Source organism: Acromyrmex echinatior, chromosome 4 (assembly GCF_024713525.1).
Source record: "Acromyrmex echinatior isolate Ae372 chromosome 4, ASM2471352v2, whole genome shotgun sequence".
Lineage (NCBI taxonomy): Eukaryota > Metazoa > Arthropoda > Insecta > Hymenoptera > Formicidae > Acromyrmex > Acromyrmex echinatior.
Window position 1 is genome coordinate 11,798,580 of NC_141855.1, and position 16,278 is coordinate 11,814,857.

Below are 16,278 nucleotides of genomic sequence, written 5' to 3' on the forward strand. Positions count from 1 at the left end.
TGTTTTCATGCATTTTTCAGATGTTCGGTACCGGAACCAAGAGAACTGCGACGCTTCGTGTCAAGGCCGCCGCCGGGAGGCAGCCGATTGCATTGCACCATGCTCAGGCATGCCGTAGAGCCTGTGCCATGTTACACGCTGTATCTGGAGTACTTAGGCGGTCTGGTACCGCTTCTGAAGGGCAGACGGACCAGCAAGATTCGGCCCGAGTTTGTGATATTCGACCCGCAAAGTCAAGAGACTCTGCAAGTATTCGACGATACGTCACAGTGCCCGTCATACAGCGACGGCTCGGACACTGAAAAGGACACCGCGGATTTGTGCGGATCGCCTCGTTACAGAAAGAAGAACAGGAAAAGAAGAGAAGAGAGGACGAGTGACGAAGCAACAGAACGAGAGGAAAAGACAAACGATCTTGCATATGTGGATACATTGCCAGAGGTAATAGAATCTCTCTCTCTCTCTCTCTGCTAAATCACTAATTTTCTTTTATTTTTATAAATTTTCTCTATATTAATATATTTGTTTTAATTTGTTTGCTTTTAGAGGGCACAGTTCTAGAACAAAAATTAATGTTCCATCTATCTATCTCTTTTTTCTCTTCCCTTTATATTTATCTCTATTGTATTACTCTTTAAATTCCGTGAAATCTCATTCGAAGAGACTAAAAATTTAGCTTGTTTTGAAAAAAAGAGTGAAAATACGGACACTCTTGTTCAAGAAGGACAGATTTTCACTCTTTTTAAAGTGAGATTTACTGTCTTGGAGTGAGATTCACTCCAAAGGAGTGAAATCTCAATCTCTTTTTTGGAGTGTAATACTTGGAACCTCTTTGGAGTGAATCTTATTTCAAAAAAGTAAATCTCACTCTAAAAAGAATGAAAATTTGCCACTCTTTAATAAGAGTATTTTTACTTTTTTTTCAAAACAGGCTAAATTTTCAGTCTCTTCGAGTGAGATTTCACTCTACACACAAGATTTAGAGAATAGAAAAATTTATATAAAATATTTTATTCTCGTTATACGCAAATCGCATCATCGTATCTTTCGGCATAATGAATTGCATGACGAGCGCAGACTTTGACAAGTCTTCTATATCAAAGGGAACGTACACTACTCGCGTGACAAACGGGTGTAGCTGTGTATGTGTTGACGTGGATATTTCTAACGGAGCGTATCTGTTCGTAGCACGCGAGGTTGGTTGAGGTAACGTCGAACATCTGGGGCACGAAATTCAAGTTTCACGGTTTGGCAGATTCGGTTCCCGCAAACCTAGGTCAGGTAACATATCGAACGTCGTTGCTGCACCTACAACCCAGGCAAATGACGCTCGTGATGACGGAGCTCCGGGACGATTTGCCCTCTGGTAATTTACGATATTAGTTCAGTTGCGTGACTAATTTTTCTGCAGTTTATAGAAGCTTAATAACGCATGATTATTTTCACGTAGGTCCAGATCCGACGTTCAACCCCAATCTGTTCTCCGAGGACGAAGAGGAGTCGTACCAAGAGGCAAGCTCGCGAGCTACTCCGGAGGCGCAACCACCGCCAATCGCACCGATGACTCCTCGTAACGCTCGACTGAACCATCCAAATCGACCGAAGTCTCAAATCTCGAATCAGTTCTTGACAACGGAGACTTTACCGACGTCGCTGGGAAAAATCGAGAGTTACGAGAGCGAGTATGTTCCATACGTCGATCTGCAGGACATGGGCAATCTTTACGAAAATATCAGAAACGCTCCTACGAACACCTATCGGACACCGCCAAGGCACAATCCGCCGAGATGTTGCGACGTACCGGCCTTGCAATCGCCGAAAAATGCGGTCGCGCCCACGCAAACGTTAATAGCGACTTCGAACGCGGGTGCTGATTACGCCAGTAGCATTCAAAGAATGAAGAATGCTCTCGCAGATCAGCAAGCGGGCATACCGACGAAGAAGGAACTGGAGAACAATAAGCTCAATCAAATCTCGCAGGACGATAAACCGTGCCTGACATCGGCCTGTGCGACTAACATCATTTCTGTGTCTATGCAAAATGGCCAGGCCTTGAATACGGAGGCGTCGAGCAGTCGATATATCTCTCAAAGTTCGGTTTTGAACGGTGTGGAGAGTATCGATTGCGCCTCGGCGCAAACCGTGTATCTGAATGGTCTAAATAATATGGGGTGCGCGAGCAACGTTTTGACCGCTTCGCATCCTATCAGCGGCGTCCAAACAATGATGTCGCCGAGCGCTCATAGTTTTGTACATAGTAAAAATAATCAAAATTCCGGGGCGAGTACGACGGGCGCTAATACGACGCCTTCAAATAGCTCTCTACTCGGACAAGCTTCGGGTGTAGTTCTTAATAAGAACGGCATACATGGAGTTGTTTCGCCGGCATGTTCCTATCAGTTCCCGGAGAATATCGATCAGTGCTTTGGGTCATCGTGTTCGCAGTGTTTCTCAAAGCACAAAGACCCTAAGTGCCACGTGTGCTATGGAAAGACAAATCTCGGTTACGTGAACGCCGGAGCTCTCGCTAACATTAAACTTGATGAGGATTTGATGCGATTTAGCGACGATGAACCACGCGACGATATTGAGGGGTCAGAACAGTCGCGAGGCGTTCATAGAACTTCGACAGTCATCAGTATCGGTCCGATGTGCTCGAATGACTCGATAGTTCGAAGTTGTAGCGTCGGGTACTTGGACCTGGTGGATGCCCAATTAGTTCCATGTGACGTAGCCTTGCGAATGCTGCGTAGAGATGCGCCGAACAAGAGGCTGGTGTTGGTGTCGCGGAAAACAAAACGGCGGAAAAAGGCCAAACCTCAACATGACGTGAGTCAGCCGAGCTCGAAACCGCCTAGACTTCGCAACTGTGGCAAGTCCAAGAGTCTCGATTCCAGCGATATATTTCCGAGTAACGAACAGATATCCTCTCCGCCGCAATTACCCGAACATGTGGAGGAGGCAACGGGGTTAGTCAATTCCGAAGTTACCGAAGATGGCGTGACAAAGCACGACGAATCGACAGAATTATCGAAGGATGAGATTCATGAGATTGCCGATAAACACAAGGAAAGTAACGAAAGTAACATTGTTCGCGAAGCTTATAAAGAAAAGCCATGTCGATTAGAGGCTACTGCATCTCCTGTCAAGTAAGTATTTAATTCGAAATATAGATCGTACATATATATATATATATATATAAAAGAAAATTGCTTTCTAAACAGTTTCAAGTAAAAAGCTGATTATATTTCAGAGGATCGAGTCCAAGTGGATCCTTTGCTTCTTCGCTCGACGGTCTTGCCGCGAGACTTCGCGATTTCGATGATAATCATTCTTTGCCTCCTCCTTCTCCTCGACCATCATCAAGGTAGTATATGTATATCTCTATTATACGAGAATAGCTCAAATATGAACGAAACTTTTTTTTGTATAAATACATCTACCAATTGACTTGTATTCATACAAAAAAAAAAGTTTGTTCGTATTTGAATCATTTATGTATTTATTATGGACTATGCAAATAATAATTCACTATCCCCACAGATTGCCGAGAAGTTCACCTAGTAGCCCAGCACCTTCTAAGAAAGGCAAAAGACCGGCGTCGGCCTCTCCGATTCGAAGAAGACTCTTGTCAAGTCCGTTATTGAATAGAAGAATGAGAAAGAGTCGCGGCGAAAGTTCGGACGAGGAGGGTCTCCTTCAAGATGATTCGTCGACGGCGAGTTATCGGGACCTAGAAACGTTCCAGAAAGCCCAGCTACGTCAGAAGGTCTATATCGTAAATATTTCCAACTCGAGGAAGAGTATTCGATAAATACACTACATTAAAAAACGCGTGGGAACAATACCAACGATATCAATATTGTTTACAGCTCAAGCAGAGAGGAATGGGAATTTCTGGTTCCAAATCGGAAGCGATAAGGCGCGATGCACAATTGGTGATGCACAACAAAGCGCCCATGTGGAACGAGGCTAGTCAAGTGTATCAACTTGATTTCGGTGGTAGAGTGACTCAAGAAAGCGCTAAGAATTTTCAGATTGAATTCAGAGACAGACAGGTAAGATCAAATCAAATGCATCTTCCACAAGTTTTTCCACGAGTTAAATTGTGTAAAATATCGTCAATTTCAGGTGATGCAATTCGGAAGAATAGATGGCAATGCGTACACGTTGGATTTCCAATATCCGTTCAGCGCTTTGCAAGCATTCGCTGTTGCCCTGGCGAATGTCACGCAGCGGCTTAAGTAACTGTTACTTTCCAAAACATCTAAATTATATGGTGAAAAATAATAAGAAGCTACAAAATGTCTGCAGCGCGTTTAAGAGTGAAAGAATCGGAAAGAATTCTTGACAAACAGGAATGAAAGTTCGCAAGATTTTTAATTAAGATCGCGTGAGGCAACGTTTGCTAGTCGCGAAATGAAAATGCAGGACACATTTTTGACGATAATGGCTGACTGAATCGCTTAACTGTTTAATTGTGTGTCGATTCTATCACGGCGGAAAGGATCGAGTAGCTGGAGTAGTCGCTTTTGCGAGGCGTTTGCTGAAATGGGCAAATCGATGTGCAATGAGTTAATGAAATATATGCTAATTTGCGAGTGCAGTTGCGAGCGATTTGAATTGGAGTGGAACACAAAGATTTTGCGGCAGCTATATAACGTTTCGTTGAACGCTTCTTCGTCGTACCGTCCAAAATATTTCGTTTCTCCCAACTTCGAGCGCTCATTTTTGTATAGTTTATGCGACACGTTGGAGTCTAGCGACGCTGTTAAAGGTTCATCTCGTTCATTTTTGCGGTCCGCCGGGTGTGTATTCGAATTTTATACACATATACTATATATTGACAGACTCGCACGTGCGGGCGACAGTTTCATGTTGTTCAATTAAATGTTTCTTAACGCGTATGCTGAAAATAATGATAATAACGGTAACGATAATGATAATGATAATAATATTAATATTAGTAACGATAATAAGATTAACGATAGTACGTAACATTTGACGTCCGGCCTGTAATGTGGTCTTCGCCATTAATGATAACAGGACAGACTAATCCTAAGGAGAGAGATCGAAAGGTCAGAGCGAAAGTATGTACGTGTATATGCGAGCGTATGCGGCAAGATAAACGTTGTCTGTAATACTTAATCCTAGTCGCATGATCACCGTGGTGCTCACTTCGTCGGTTCCATATTGCGAACGCGATCGATATCAGGCCTATTAGGTACAAAATGCTGCTATCAGCGAAAAATACGCCGCGTCAAGCTTTATGATGAGAGGGGCGTTCGAAACAAAAAAGACGTAATATTCTGCAGACAATATGCAACGCAGATCGTGTCATGGTTTACTTTCATTGCTATATATATATATATACGCTAATATATAGATCATGGAGAGAATAAATGCGAAAACCGCTATATGAATTTCAAGATCGCGCAATTTGCGACGAAGACTCAGATCTTTTTACGCGATGTGTTTTTCGGTGCAGATTTAAATGCCCTATATTAGAAATAATGATAGTAGGCTCGAACATTTAAGTGTCTACTTGATAAATACTAATTAAAGTTATTAATAATTAAAAACACTAAAAATAAATTTAACTAACAGTAATATTGCATGAATATTATAATTTTCCACTCAACAATATAAATATAACACGTAATAGTTATATTATTGAGTACAAAATTTTAACATTGATGTAATTTCTGAACATTCTGAATATTCGGATATCGTGGTATTATCTTCGGATATCATTATCGAATTATTAACTCTACTTTATTGCGCATCTCAAATTCACAATATCTTCGTGTTCGTAACGCCCCACTCTCACGAGCGACATTATTGACAGCCTTTTGTAGAACTATTCTCGCCAGATATTCGCAACTAATCGTCGAAGTACAGAACGGTAGGTCGTACGATTAATCCGTTTTTTCTAGTCGTCCTTACTATTATCTTTAACTCCCGTTCGTAAGTCGCAACAAGTAATCATAAACGTCGAGGACTATTTTAATGTAAATGCGAACACAAATCGCGAGCTCGTGCAACGACGCAGATGACGTTCAATCAGGCGTGTCGAGACTTATCAGAATGATAAGACTTTTGGAAATCGCGTGATTTTTTTTCCCGATGTTATAAATGGAGTGTCAGGTCGACCACAGACCGAACACAGGCTCGTGAGTATTTCATATAGAACAACAAAGTGAAAGATTTTGTATTCCAAGCGCAGATTTCTCTTTCATTCGCGAGCGCACGCTATATGTATATCAGTTAGAAGAAATTGATCTTCATCTGATTACAGCTTTGTATACGAATAACGTAACAAACAGGCATATATGGAGATATTTTTTTCTCAAATAAGGAGGTGTCATTAATCACTAATTATTCCTGATTGGGACGAGAAGCGATCATGCAACCGGGAAAAAGAAATTGGTATGCGCACGCGACTGGAAGATAATTTCGAACCATTTTCCGCGCTACATTACATTTCGATTAACAACTCATTCCACCATCCGATATTGAAACATATTCTCGTTTGCGCGAGAATGTTGCATCTTCAGCCGAGCAAAACGGACTTGAGTCACGCTAATAGTAAACGGAACATAACATTCATATCGAGGCCTCTTCTAAACGGTGCTTCTCGAATATGTATGAGCAGTTTTTTGCGAATTGAAGTAATCGCGAGTGAAACATCGTAGAATGTTATGAATTATTGCGTATGTGATAATTCGAAATATATGATCGAATTCGCATAAAAATACGCGTTTCGTGTAAATTCGAACATCATATAAAAGGTGGTTCCAGATCGAACTGGCATGACGAACGATCATGAAGAAATATTCACGACGATTCGTATAAAGAGAATTTTTCTTATGATGCATCGATAAAGGAACACACATCGATTCGGACTTCTTCACGGTATCATCCAAATAAATTCGTTCCTTCATGCTCGTTCCAGTTCCAATTCCTTTCTTAGCTTGGATTCGCCTTACAATAGGATGTTTTTCTAGTCAAATAATCGACGCTGTGATTGTCCGCACGCTTAAAGCGAGACGAGATTACGTGTAATTCTTTTTGTAAATTCCCGAGGAACTTTTAGTGCACCATAGTATTGCGCGACGCTTTCAACCGGTAAATAGAGTGCCTACATTTGCATTTTACGTGAAACCGCCTATTTAACGCGCAGTGATTAACATTCGAGTTCCAGCGAACAATGATGTAACAGCCCGTATCTTTCGTTTCGTTCGTCCGGAGGGCTTGTCGTTATTTTTGCGCGTACTCCACGTTTAAGCCACACTATATTTCCTCAAGTTAGAAACTCTATACAGAATCTGGTTATGAGATCGTCCGTTTTTTATCAAAATACGAAAAAGAAAGACAATAATTTCTCTTTGTATATATATATATATATATATATATATATATATATATATATATATATATGGTATATATATATATGTGTATACCTCATTCTAACGTATACTGTTTTACTTTATAACTTTAATTAAAGTTATAGTGAGATAGTTAAGTTAGATTAAATTTTATATATATATATATAGAGGAAGAAAAAATTATATACATATATATCTTTCTTTCTCGTAGGATTTTGACAAAATCGTTCGTGACCAGACTCTGAGATAAGGTATCTATCTCCCAAGTTATAATAAAAAGAAGAAAAATTCGGGATTTGCGCGAAATGGATCCAATTCCATTTGTCTCATTCACTTTCTGCTGGGCACTTAAAACGTGACTGAGCTCCAAACTGTTCGGCCTAGCTCCTCTATTTAATCCAGATATGTTGAATTTTCTCCTCTCTTTACGTTGAATGCTTCATTTTTCTCCTTTATTGATGTAGCGTTAAAACTACTATGCTTAAAGAAAGAAAGAGAAAGAACGCTGTCATGTAAATTTCACGACTGAGTATATCTTAAGACAATTCCACACACTGTGTCCGATTGGGACGAGTTCTCTCGTACGAACGCGATACATATTGTTAATTCAGTTCTTGCCTTAGTGCTAACGATAATTCTGTATATGTGCAATGTAATTTTGTTACCGAGTACATTATACGATTATCGACTATTTGTAAATAAAGAAGAAAATTACCACGCGTAAATGCGAACGTGCAGACTCTCATTTCCTTGCAATCGAGTTTCATCACGACTGATCTTTAATTTTAACTTTAATTAACAATTAATTCAATAATTATTTACTTATAGCTTCAATCATATATAATTTATCATCTTTAATCTGATCTTTTCATGTGTTAAGTAACGAAAAATTGACAATTCTATCCTATATTGACAAAATAGAAATTACTTGACGAATCCTGCAGAATTTCTAATTATTATAACTTTTAATTTAATTTTTTTTTTCGTGTATTAAATAACAAAAAAGTTTATTTTTATCTACGATTCTATCATATATAATTATATCTATAAAATATATTCTATATTATATAGAATCTCACCCAGTGAAAAATGACAGTGAAATTAACGTCGAATCTATGATGATGTAATTATATATATTTCTTATATATATATTTCTTGATAATACAAAGAAGACTGTTGACAATTTATCAGGAGATTCAAACGGAATATTGAAGAAGTATTAAACTGTTTTGTTTGCTTGAAACATCTGACCACTTATCATAGATCTTCAGATTGATAACGTCAGAAGGGAGGACACGCACAATAAAAATTCTTGCACTACATTAAAATAGAAATATTTTTTAATAAAAACGATATTCGATATAGTGTACTTGTAAAGTATATCGAAATTCTTTTAATTTCGGAATAAAATAAAATAATATTTATCTCTCTCTCTCTCTCTCTCTCTCTCTCTCTCTCTCTCTCTCTCTCTCTCTTTCAATTCGACAGTTACATAGCTGTTTAATGTTTTAATTAGATATAATTTAATTTTAAGTTATCTATTTCTAGTTATTTATTGATTACACAAGAAAATTTTTTAGATTTATAAATCTATTCTATTGATTGCAAATGTTATCTTATGTAAAAAGTATATTTTAACAAGAATTGTTTAAATACATATTTCTCGCTTTTGATATTACAATCAAAGATAATTGCAATGAGTAATAATGAATTAAGTTAGCAAATCTGCTAATGTAATCTGACAAGAAATTTCCAATGAAAATTGAACATTTATCATTTCGAAACTGTATTTAAATAAAATTAATATACCATTTATATAGTTATGAAATGTTATGTTGAAATGAAGTGTCAGACTTTACTTACAATTTTTACAGTCAATTTGCTCTTATATTTTGCTAGTAGATTCTATTTTATTTCTGCAGATTCTATTATATTTTGTCAAAAAAATTTGCAGAGAAGATACTTTAACCGGATTAAAAATTGGTTTTCCACAAATTCCGCTATTTGAGAAGTTAATCTCTCGATTGCCAATAAAATGAAAGTCATCCTAAATCTTCCTATATTTCAGTTGCAAGATTTATTTGCGAAATATCCTAAAGAAGAAAATAAAATAAAAAATAAATTTTAGATATTTTAATACAATGATGTGCATCTATATACAGGGTGTTTGATAATTTTGCCGACAACGCTTATAGGTATAGGTAGAGCGAATTAAACTGAATTAAAAGCTATGAATCTAAACCTATATCATTTTGCAATTTTCACAATGATAGTTAACGAGATATTAATTTCTAAAGATCGCTGAATAAGCGTTTATCCATCCAGCTATATTGCCAAATGCTAATAAACTTCCAAATAGCATAATTTGAACTAGAAAAGAATTCATTTTCTTGACTTCTTTTTGAATTAGTAATTAGTAACTTGTTCGAAATGAACTTAAAAAGAATTCCTTTCCGATAATTAACAAAAAAACTCCAAAAGTACTTCTTACAGAATGAAATTGAAATTAATTTAAAGAAATTTTCCTTTTTCTGTTCGTAATGCGTTAAAAAATGTCTTTTTTTTTTTGGCTTGGTCACAATTAATGTACTTGTATAAAATTATTCCCGCTACAAGTCATAATTTGCCGCCACTAGAATTGTACTTGAGCGATTGCTTGAGTGATTGCAAACGTAATAGAAACTAATTTTTTCAATAGTGTTTTATATACATACATACAAAAAATATACATGCAAAATAGATATACATTATGTATATATGCATACATATCTGGGAAAAAATATTTTATATGTAATTATATAAAGATATATAAAAAGTTATTATGGATATAATTATTTTGTATATAATTATATATAAAACATTTTCTCCCATAAAATTATACGTGTTTAAATGTAAAAGTAAAATTTAATTTAAATAAAAAATGAAGTATGACTTATTCTTATACAGAATTAAGAAATATAAATTAATAAAAATATGTGCTGCGACAAAAAATATGACAATATAAAGAAACATATAAAATATGTACATATTTTTAATAACTGATTTAGATTTTAAAATATTTTCTTTATTAAAACATTTTTGTCACAAAATATATTTTAATTAATTTTGATTTCGTATTTCGGAGCATTCCAATCCATAATCCCAATCTATTTAACTTTCCGATTTCAGAAAGAGCATGAAATGAATAGCTTTAGAACTACATTAGAATACTATTTAAAAGTTGTTTCATTGCGACTAAAAAAAGAGTACGTGTTGAATTAAAAAAAGAACTCATAAAAGAACTTGGTAACATAAAAATAAATTCTTTTGGGTCCCTTAGAAATACTTTTAGAACAGAAATGGGATAGAAAAAAAATTCATTTCGTAAGTCGGGAATGAAAAAAGAATTCTTTTTAGATTCTCGGTGCTATCTGAGCTTTAATTCATAGTCTGTATTTACAGTCCATTCTTATTTTAAGATCATCTTAAGCAATGTTTTAAGACACTAATAATACTGCCCTCTAATTGGTTCATGACTTTTTAAAACTTTACTTGACTTTTTAAAACAATCTTGAACATAAAATTTAACTATGAATATCGGCTTCTGATTGGTTCATGACATCTTAAGACGGTCTTAGATATAAGATCCGACTATGAATACCGGGTATTCATAGTCAGATTTTATATTCAAGATCGTCTTAAGTATGGTCTTAAGATGTAATGAACCAATAAGAGAGCTATATTAGCATCTTAAAATAATATAATTAATTATATAATAATATAATTATATATAATAATTATATACACAATATATAATTAATAATATAATTTATATATTTTATCTTCTCATCGTTGTAATTATTTTATTGTATTCTTATATATATCTATGTTGGTTCTTGGAGGGCTTATCGTAGAATCGTAATAAACGCTTTATGTATCTATCCCTCCCCCCCCTCTCTCTCTCTCTCTCTCTCTCTCTCTCTCTCTTTCTCTCTTCATCGTAGCATAATGTTTGCCGAGAACCCCGAGAGGGCGTGAGAGGTCTTTTAAGTTTCAACGCGAACCGATTGTGAATTGGTGAGTTGCGAGATCAGCAATCTTGCCACTTGCCAGTTGGGCCAGTCCAGTCCACGTTAGCGGCCAGTCTTATCAGTCTAGTGATCTAATATGTGTTGATGTATTGAAAAGATCTTGCGCCTAGAATACGTGTCGTTGTGAGCACTCAGTAGTGTTATCTCGGGAGTGGAGATAACGTGAAAAGTGCTGAGTCATTCCATTTAACAGAAATTACGAGTTATCTGCGTCACTAATACCTGTTGAAGGTGAGCATGAAATTATTTAAGCGATTATTAGTCATGGATTCTTAACCAAGTTCAAATCTTCACGCTCTTATAATCTGGCTTAATGTGAACAAGTGTTTCGGTTGATGCTTCTTCAAAGTGATATTTTATGTCGCATTAACATACATCATATTAATGTTATTTAATGATATATTTTCAGAAAAATATGCATTTCTGCGTGGATACTATACCAAGAGCTATAAATCATATATTTGAAAATAAAGAGCCATGGCAAATAGCAGCTATGACGAGTACAGCTACTCTTGCTACAGTGTGGTTATGGACTTTTATTTATCAGGATGAGAGTAAGTATTGCAATAATATGCATCAACACAAAAAGTAGCCTTGCAACTTTGTAAAATTCTTGAATGTGATTAGTTTTGCTAATGTATAATTATATTAAAGAATCATACAGTTGCAAAGCTGCTTGTTTTTCTGCTAAACACAGTCATTGAATATGATATATATATATATATATATATATATATATATATATATATTAGGTGTTGGAATTAATTCGTAGCGTTTTTTAATGAAAGAATGTTATTTATTTTACATGAGCATTAAAAAATACATTAATGAAAATACTTCCCATCACTTGTAAAACGCTACGAATTAATTCCAACACCTAATATATATATATATATATATATATATATATACACACATATATATATACATATATCTTTAAGCATAAGTCAGACATAATATATAATTATAAATATTTTACTATGATTAGTTTTTTCTAGAGAAAATTACTCTTACCATGTTACACAGGTCTTTTAGAACGTGGCAAGAAACATATGTTTAGACTAGCTCGTTATATTCCTTCTATTCGTAACAAAATAAATACAGAGCTAGCTAAAGTTAATGAAACCTTTGAAAATGATGTTTTACATAGATTCAAAGGAAGTTCATTCATTGTGCATCTTCCCAAAAATGGATTGAAAAATGAAAAGCTATTAAATTTAGTAAATCAGTATATTTATCTTGGTAAGACTAATTAACACGTTGCCAAAATCTTACGAGAGATTTCAATATTTTAATTTAACTTTTTTACTGCTTTTGTTAGGTGATTATGATTGGAAAAATGGTCGTGTATCAGGTACAGTGTACAGAACTAACAGTGAACTTACAGAACTAATGGGAAATGTATATGCACTTGCATCTTATACTAATCCACTACACCCTGAAGTTTTTCCTGGGATTTGTAAAATGGAGGCAGAAGTAGTTCGGATAGGCTGCAATTTGTTCAATGGAGATAAAGATTCTTGTGGAACTGTAGCTTTTCTATTACTTTTACAATTTATATAAAATCATACAAATTAAATATTAAGATGCAACATGTGAAGTTTCTTCGATAAACATTCTAGATGACTTCGGGTGGCACAGAGTCAATTTTATTAGCATGCAAAGCATACCGAGATTATGCTCGTGATGTCAAAGGTATAAAAAAACCAGAGATAGTGCTTCCAGTTACCGCTCATGCAGCGTTTGATAAAGCTTCCCAATATTTGAAGATAAAAGTATGTTACGTGCCTGTCCATCCACATAGTTTTACTGTTTGCATCGAAACTATGAAAAAGTCAATTACAAAAAACACAATAATGGTAAGCTATGGCACAATAACTGTGCAATTTTATCTCAAATTTATTCGAATTTATTTTTGATAGTTAGTAGGATCTACGCCAAATTTCCCCCATGGAACGATGGATAATATCGAAGCAATATCTGAATTAGGCATAAAATATGATATTCCTGTTCATGTAGATGGTTGTCTAGGTGGTTTTCTAGCCTGTTTTATGTCTGATGCTGGTTATCCTTTATCACCCTTTGATTTCAAGCTTCCTGGTGTAACCAGTATATCAGCTGATACTCATAAAGTATTCTTCTATGCTATATACAAGAATGTATATGTTGTTTGAGAAGTACGTATAGAACATATAAGTTTTTCAGTATGGATATGCTCCGAAAGGATCATCGCTAATCCTTTATCGAAACAAAAAATACCGACACTATCAGTATAGTATAACGACAGATTGGCCTGGTGGCATATATGGAAGTCCAACAATTAATGGTTCTCGAGCCGGAGGCATTATAGCTACTTGTTGGGCAACATTACTGTATTATGGATTTGACGAATATGTGGAATCGACTAAAAAGATAATTGAAACTACAAGATATATCGAACGAAAGTATGCATTCAGAGATTTATGCTAGAATTGATTACAAATATTATATACGATATATATCGATTTTTAAAAAAATTGAATGTAGGTTGAGGGAAATGGATGGTATTTTCATATTTGGCACACCAGCTACATCTGTTATTGCAATCGGTTCCAATGATTTTCACATCTATAGACTATCGGAAGCTCTTAGCAATAAAGGTTGGAGTTTGAACTCACTACAATTTCCTTGCGGTATACACATATGCATTACACATGTGCATACCGAGTCAGGAATAGCGGATCAATTTTTGGAGGATGTTAATACGGAACTGGAAATAATTATGAAAGACCGAAATGTTCCAGTGAAGGGAAAAGTAACACAAAATTACAATTTGTAATTTTAAAGATTTTAGATTTACAATTTTAAAATATTCATCATTGTGTGTAATATTTTTCAGCTAGCAATGTATGGAATGAGCCAAAGTATCCCTGACCGAAGTGTGGTTGGCGAAATTACAAAATCCTTTTTGGATTCCATCTATTATACTGAATGAAATAACACTGAATGAAACACATAATAGTTCCATAAAAAACATTAACAATTTTGATATATTACAATGAAAATATAAAATGCATATATATTTATGTTAAAATACAAAGAACGCTGCTTTTTCGTACATTGTAGAATGTATTAAAAATTAGTAATTTGAATAGAAATATTTTTTTACTAAAAAGAGAATGTTTGTTTTTGTACATAGGTTAAAGACTGATTGCATATTTTATAATTCATGTGGTACATATTGTTTAAAAATTATTTACAAGATTTCATAATAAAATAATAGACTGAGAGAGTACAAATTTTCATATGTTATTAAAAATTATGCATTTTATATATCCATTTTAACTGAAATGTATACAAAGAAATAATTTCAATTTATTATTTTATTATAATACTATGTATTAAGGATGTATATCTACATGATTAAAAAAAGCAACGCAAGAAATAGTATTCTTAATTTATCCTAAAATAAATAACATTTATTTTTCTAAATTATTCCTATTTTCTTTTCTGTACGTATATATATATATATATATATATATATATATATATATAAAATACATATAGCAGGGTGTTTTTTACATAGCGGATATTAATCATAGCATTATTCCTGATTAAAAATTGGATTCGAAAAGTCCTCTATTATTTTACAATTTTTGCAATGATTGACGAAATATTAATTTCTAAAGATTGCCGAATCACATGCTATTTCTGATCAAAAATTAAGTTGAAAAGTCCTCTATCTCTCTTTGCAATTTTTGCAATAGTTGGACAGCTGGATACGCGTTTATTCGACAATCTTTAGAAATTAATATTTCGTCAATCATGTGAAAATTACAAAATTGTAGAGGATTTTTCGACTCAATTTTTAATTAGAAACAGCGCTACATGATTAGTGGTCGCTATTTAAGAAACACCTTGTGTGAATGTGTATATATATATTAGGTGTTGGAATTAATTCGTAGCGTTTTTTAATGAAAGAATGTTATTTATTTCACATGAGCATTAAAAAATACATTAATGAAAGTACTTCCCATCACTTGTAAAACGCTACGAATTAATTCCAACACCTAATATATATATATATATATATATATATATATTATAACGAAAATAAAGAGCAAAATATATATATATATTGCTCTTTATTTTTGTTACGTTAACATTAAATATATTTTGTTCCGATAAAATTCCTTTTACAATTCTCACTTCCGCTAAATCTCTCGACTAAATATATTAAAGCAGTTCTCTTGCGACTCTGATCTACTTTCATCTATTTCAGACTGTCTTTCTTTCGATCTACTTCTTTAGATTGCATTAAGAAAATTGCAGCGGTTTAATGATCACGTGATTACGTCGGAAGAATAGAGAGAGAGAGAGAGAGAGAGAGAGAGAGAGAGAGAGAGATAAAAAGGAAATAAAACACAATTAAATTGTTTCCATTCTCAATGAAATCCTTTAAAGAACCTGTTAAGTATACAAGCTTCATTTTTTTACTTATGAATTTTTCTTATCTTTTTCCGCATCAATTTTTATTTAACGAAAAATTAATAAGTGAAAAACTTTGGAAAACGTTAACAAAAATACAATGACAATTGTAAAAATTTGATAAAAAGATATAAAATAACTTGATATATTGAAAAGATTTAATTTTAGTGTCATTCTCAAATTATAAGTTTATATTTGCACGTGACTCGAAAGTGAGATGCTGCGCCGGTTTTCTGTATTGAGAACATACTTGGACGATATCAATATACCTCGGTATGAGAAATATTTTATCGTATGCGTGAAAGTAGTTATGAGGCCAAATGCCGACGTGTGATCTCTGTGAAATGCCGGAT

General features: G+C 34.4%; 2 protein-coding genes across 5 annotated transcripts in view; both read left to right on the plus strand.

The window, feature by feature from the left end:
- Positions 1 to 11,689, plus strand: part of Tusp (WD40 superfamily protein Tusp) — a 31,589-nt gene extending 19,900 nt beyond the window's left edge. For 2 of the 3 annotated variants that reach the window (XM_011056836.2, XM_087405042.1), the window contains 7 exons: positions 21 to 441; positions 1,189 to 1,366; positions 1,451 to 3,149; positions 3,254 to 3,367; positions 3,544 to 3,769; positions 3,873 to 4,058; positions 4,132 to 8,113. In XM_011056836.2, the coding sequence (XP_011055138.2) occupies positions 21 to 441; positions 1,189 to 1,366; positions 1,451 to 3,149; positions 3,254 to 3,367; positions 3,544 to 3,769; positions 3,873 to 4,058; positions 4,132 to 4,248 (2,941 nt within the window). In that variant the 3' untranslated portion in view covers positions 4,249 to 8,113. Of the gene's footprint in view, positions 1 to 20; positions 442 to 1,188; positions 1,367 to 1,450; positions 3,150 to 3,253; positions 3,368 to 3,543; positions 3,770 to 3,872; positions 4,059 to 4,131; positions 8,114 to 11,371 lie in introns of those variants that run through there. The other variant, XR_015544713.1, reaches the window with a different exon arrangement.
- On the plus strand, positions 11,455 to 14,882 carry Sply (Sphingosine-1-phosphate lyase). 2 transcript variants are annotated; one of them, XM_011056835.2, is made up of 9 exons: positions 11,455 to 11,689; positions 11,868 to 12,012; positions 12,485 to 12,700; positions 12,780 to 12,988; positions 13,081 to 13,317; positions 13,381 to 13,590; positions 13,664 to 13,902; positions 13,985 to 14,252; positions 14,337 to 14,882. In XM_011056835.2, exons 2-9 carry the CDS (start codon positions 11,874 to 11,876, stop codon positions 14,430 to 14,432), a joined length of 1,614 nt encoding a protein of 537 aa, XP_011055137.1. In that variant the 5' UTR covers positions 11,455 to 11,689; positions 11,868 to 11,873; the 3' UTR covers positions 14,433 to 14,882. The 2 variants fall into 2 exon arrangements, with proteins under 2 accessions (XP_011055137.1, XP_087261169.1); XM_087405043.1 differs by lacking the exon at positions 11,455 to 11,689 and having other exon boundaries at positions 11,878 to 12,012; positions 12,457 to 12,700.
- The last annotated feature ends 1,396 nt before the right edge of the window (positions 14,883 to 16,278 follow it).